We start from the raw sequence: 5,241 nt of genomic DNA on the forward strand, positions 1-5,241 counted from the left end.
CAAACTGACCCACCTACACAATCGCGCACGCGTTGCGCATTGTTCGCGCCCTATCACTCCCAGTAAGTTGCATCGTTACGGAGACGAAAAGAGGGGTGCTACACCCGTACATTCTCAGTTTATTGAAGGATTGAGCGTGATCCTCTGATATTCCCGAAACACACCCCTACCACCGTCAAAGATCCGAAGATCGAGGATTTCGCGATACGCTGTCTGGTTTCCTAAGAACTCGTATCAAGTTAAAAATACTAATTCTAATAACCATCAAGAGTAATCTACATGTATGAAGTCAACTATCGATTTGGGAAGTTGCTCTTCGTTTTTAAATCCTGTACTTATCCATGCTTTACTTTGTAAGTTTACATCAATTGTTTAGATGTGTGTTTGATCTGATCTGAGTGGTCTGATCTGTTTGATCTTCGTGCACTGTTCTATCTGTTTCTACGCTTTTCTATTATCTTCACTTTTTTGGTCCCATAGAACCGCCGGCAGGCGCTCACATGACTGAATGACGACGGTTTCGTACACAGAAGTATCTGTTCCTCAGCTGTGTGAGATGCCAAGAAGATTAAATAAAAATAAAGAAGACGCAGAAACTGAAACTCATCGTAGACTCCATAGAACCAGTAAGAATAGCGATGCTGTCACCGTGAACGAAGTATGGTGATAATCTCTGATAAGTTTCTCGAGTTCTTATTTTATCCAGTTAGGAATTTCTGGTATTCGCTGCCGAATATGTTCAGCTGAAGTGACGCTGTCGCAAAGCACATCTTTTCTTGCTCAGCAGAGACTCTCTCGTTTCTCTGCGCTATACAACCGCGCTCATCTGGCTGAAAAGGTTCAGTGGCGACCATATACTTAGTACGATCTTATGAAGTATTCCCGATATTTTCCTAATGAAAATAAGGTAAAATCACCTGTAAGAACAAAGTTCTTAGTCAACCAATTTCCATTAAGATAAGTAGGAATGACTACAAAGGTTGCACAAAGAAAATGAGGTTTTTGTGCGGTTGCTGAATAGCTTTTACTTTCTTCCCCTAACTTCCCTGCTCTTTCTAAGCGGGTCCTGTGAAGAAGAAAGTTACAGGAGCGTTCTTCCCCGTGCTCAGTTACAGGCACTCCTGGTTTACGAACGAGCTCGCTGGCGTATGTCAGGAGTGCCTTTGTTGCGTCATGGAGCGCAATTTCTCTCAAGCCTTGGTGCTCTCCAGCCCACTCCAATGTCTCACGGCTTCCTTCATACAACGTGGTTTTCTGCAGCTCGTATGGCAAATGTGTTGAAACATCCATCCATAATTGCTGACGTGTACGTAAAATCACCTCCTGGTTTAATCAGTGCGTAGAGAACTGCATCAACCATCCCCTGCTCTTTCCCTATAGCCCCATTCCTTTTTACTGATGTTTGCTCACCTTCTTCCAATTTGATTTTGCTATGCACCGAGACAAGGTTGTTCTTAGGTGGATGCGATACATCTCTTATATTGCACCAAAACTTCATGCATCTGGCCAAGTTCACCATGGTGATGTGGTGGATTACGAGCCCCGTCGTACTTATACAAGCAAAGACGGGACGTTGCGAATCTACAATAACAAATTTACCTGAAGAAAATAGCAACGTAACTACCTATGAAGAACTGAAATCAAAATTTGAGATTTGTGGTGCATTTGCACCGTCGAACAAACCTGTGCGACTGTTTTTGTTGGGGCGCCTCGCTATCGATTGAAAACGACCGCATCTCCCCGTCAAGCTCACCAATCCAACGATGCCTTCATCAAAAATTAGGATCTGCCCACGCCCACTGCCACTATTGTTGTTTTGTTTTGATCTCTTCTTTTGATGTTATATTCAGCCCAGCATATCCTTCTTATTCTTAGTCTTTTACCTTTTGGAAAAATTTTGGAGTAAAACGCAGTTAGGAGGGGCCCTTTACTTCTGGAAGTAAATAGCTAGATCACTCAGTACCCTAAGGCATAAACATTAGTCAAAGAGGATTTGACATCTAAGCTAAGGTCACCAAGAGAAAACGGTAAGTTAGAGCGTCTAGGAATAAGGACACCACTGAACGACCTCCAACCACATCTTCCTCCAATTTTGTTGTAACGTTCACAAATTGTGCGTTGTTGAAGTGATTTAGTACGCAGTGCAGCAAAAATTGTCAAAATGGTCGCGCAGAAGCATGATTTTCACATGTTTCGCTTCCGTGTAGTCGCCGTATTGATCTGCTGATTTTGTGTGCACAGCACGTCGACATAGTATCATCTTTGAGCAGCTACGCAGCCTTCTATGTTTTTTTCTCAATATTTCATTTGCAAATGGTGGTAAATATCTTTGTCTTTCATTCTATTTTGATGCTGAACTGCAAGAACTTCTTGCTAAGAATGTATCTCGAATGCCTGAAATGTATTCTTCTATAAATATGCTTTCTCACTAAAATGTTTGTTATTTATGTGGTACATCCTTTTTCATTTACATTTCTTACTAGAAAGGCTGCCATTGACGTTTTAAGTTTCGTAGTTAAAACTTCTCAAAGTGTTATTTTTTTTAGAACTTTAGTTCTTGTAATTCTTTTGTTAATTGAGACTCATTCCAATTTGTTTCTTTCACTATACTCGTGAAAGCTGTGCTTTGTCTTTTCTGCGTCGTTTATACCTTATATCTGTATCCGTTGTTCAGTATTTGCTCTTGCAACATTTTTTAGCGTTATCTGTCTGGCGAGTGCCTATGTCGTTTCGCTATGTGTTTATAGAGAATGTCTGTTCACTTATAATGCACTTCCTTCTGATATCAGCACCGAACTATTCTGTTTCCATCAGTTTTTGGCCAAATATTTTGCGGAATACAAAAAAAAACTCTTGATGCACTGTGTGGACACATCGATTTAATCCCTCCCCCGGTTCTCCTGACGATTCGTCCTGTCATTTTTAACTTTTCTTGAAGTGATTGCTTCCTCCGCTCTCCCAGGTTTCGGGAAGCGCTGAGAAACATGCAGAACTAGGGTTAAAGTGTTTCATTCTCAATCATTAAATCCATGTGAAATTAGTTTGTAAGCATAACTGATACGTGCAGTCTTCTTTGGTTTCGCTGCAGCACCTGTATAAGTGGCAAACTGAACCAGTCGGTGATTCTTGAAAAATGCATTGAGTTTGACTGTTTTTGAAGTCTTAATCTTTTTTAAACTTTATCATAGAGCTCATTAGTTGCAACTGACTTATTTATGGCTTTCCAACTTTTTTTTCGACGATAATTCAAATGGTGTTCAATTGCCATTGCTTTCTTGGAAATTTGTGGACGTTATTGAGTGGAGCACACAACTGATCATCACATCCTTAAATTAGTAGGCTCTATGGATTAGATAGCAATTGGTTTTGAGGTGTCAGAGACTCCGTTATGACGAGAGGTTGTAATCACAAATCTTGTGAAGTTACTGCAGGAAAATGAATAGTTGGGTTGTGCAAGGGGATTGGTCTTGAATCAATGTGCTTCTGAAATTCGGTTGTGGTTGTAACCAAATCTTAAACACAAAGATTCACCACCGTAATTGAACTTCCCCTTCCCATGGTAGAAAACAGCGGGAATTGTTCCAAATTTGGACCTTTGCTGTGGGTTAGGTAAATGAGATATCGGGACTGTATCTTTTGTGGGTGTTGTTGGAATGTGTTGAGGAGCAGTGGTGAGAGTTCATTCTGCTCCTTCTTTTGTATGGAGGGCTTCTCTTCGGCGGTCTCTGCGCAAGACATCTTTTTAAGTTTGTTCATTAGATCTTGAAGTATAGGTGATTTTGGTTTTACTTGAATTTCCGCTCCAAACGAGACCTGAATTCTTGGCAAACCGAATGGTTTTCTGGGAAATATACTCGGGATTATTTTTGGTGGAGGACAAAAGGCGACAATATTTGGATTCCTCAAAGTTGTTGCAGTTTCTTTTTTCTTCTTCCATCCTTTTTAGCGCTCTCCTTTCTCAGCTGTTGGACGAAAAATATCTGAATCAAATGGAAAGAGAGCCACAAATGAGTCTGATGGGGGATAGTGTTGGGCTGCTCATCGATTCAGGTCCAGATGATGATCTCGAAGGGGTGTCCGTAAAATGGGATACACGCTCCAACTCGGAGGAATAACCTGTACTTTTCGGACCACAATCACGAAGACCATGGAGCAGATCGAGTTTGTGCCAAACTTAGGAAGCCTTTTCAACAAAATGTGGAGAGTGTCGGTGTTGAGCAGAAAAAATCAGAATCACTGCGACTGTCCACATTTCACTGACACAACTTCATAATCATCATCTGGACGTGAACCGAAGAGCAGATCAACACTATCCCGAGTATCATCGACGCTCCCATCAGACTCACTTGAAAGTTCGCTCGTTTGGAGCGAACATTCAAATAAAACCAAAATCGCCTATGGTTTAATATCTAATAAGCAAGCTGAAAAGACGTCTTACGCAGAGACCGCTGAAGAAGAGGCCTTCACACAAAAGAAGGAGCAAAATGCCGACAAAACACTCCCCACTCAGAGGGACTGAAAATCTTCTAGTCAATTACAGTAGAAAAAATCAAGTGAGTTCTTTGTCCCAGTCTAGAATACACAGCAGAAACAATCTATTGCATATTGTTTTACCGTTGCTCCACAAATTAATTTATGTAGAGTTGTCTCCAGCTTCCAGAATTGTGATGAACTGCGTTATATTTCTCGACAAAAGGGAAAGGATCCCTTTACTCTGCTGTTTTGTACAAAATCTTCTTCACATTACTTCTTCAATTCCACTCTTGTTTTTTCCATATTTAGTCGTAGGATTTCCACGTCTTTTTTGAAACGAAAGTTTTAGTTCTAGACCCTGTCTTAAACATCTCACTATATTTGTTTCCGAAAGCACTAAAATGCCTATGCTGTGGTCATAGGTGCGATAGTCGGAGCTCGTGCTCTAACACCCTTCACTTTTGAACGGTTGCAGAAGGGACCTCCTTCACTTTTAAACGGTTGGAGAAATCACCCCTTCACTTTAGAGCGGTTGGCGAAAGGACCCCCTTCACTTGAGCTGCACCCCATAAGCTAAACCCCCTTCACCTGAGGAGGGCCCGGCTTCTCTCTGTCGCACCTATGGCTCTGGTTGACTGTATATGTTGATCATCATAATTTCTGTTCAGCAGATTGCAGATTGCCCTTTGAATCTCCTAGTTCGTTATGCAACCTTCTGCCGGTGAACTGCAATGGTTGATTTTCATTTGATACTTGTTTTTCTCATAG

The 5,241-nt window shown here is 41.3% G+C and overlaps 1 protein-coding gene across 1 annotated transcript; it reads right to left on the bottom strand.

Moving 5' to 3' along the window:
- Positions 1 to 1,237: 1,237 nt before the first annotated feature.
- RB195_026405 (uncharacterized protein) lies at positions 1,238 to 1,519 on the bottom strand (the record flags this gene model as incomplete). Its single annotated transcript, XM_064214942.1, has 1 exon — positions 1,238 to 1,519. One exon carries the CDS (start codon positions 1,517 to 1,519, stop codon positions 1,238 to 1,240), a length of 282 nt encoding a protein of 93 aa, XP_064070823.1.
- Between the last annotated feature and the right edge of the window lie 3,722 nt (positions 1,520 to 5,241).

This window comes from Necator americanus, chromosome X (assembly GCF_031761385.1).
Source record: "Necator americanus strain Aroian chromosome X, whole genome shotgun sequence".
Lineage (NCBI taxonomy): Eukaryota > Metazoa > Nematoda > Chromadorea > Rhabditida > Ancylostomatidae > Necator > Necator americanus.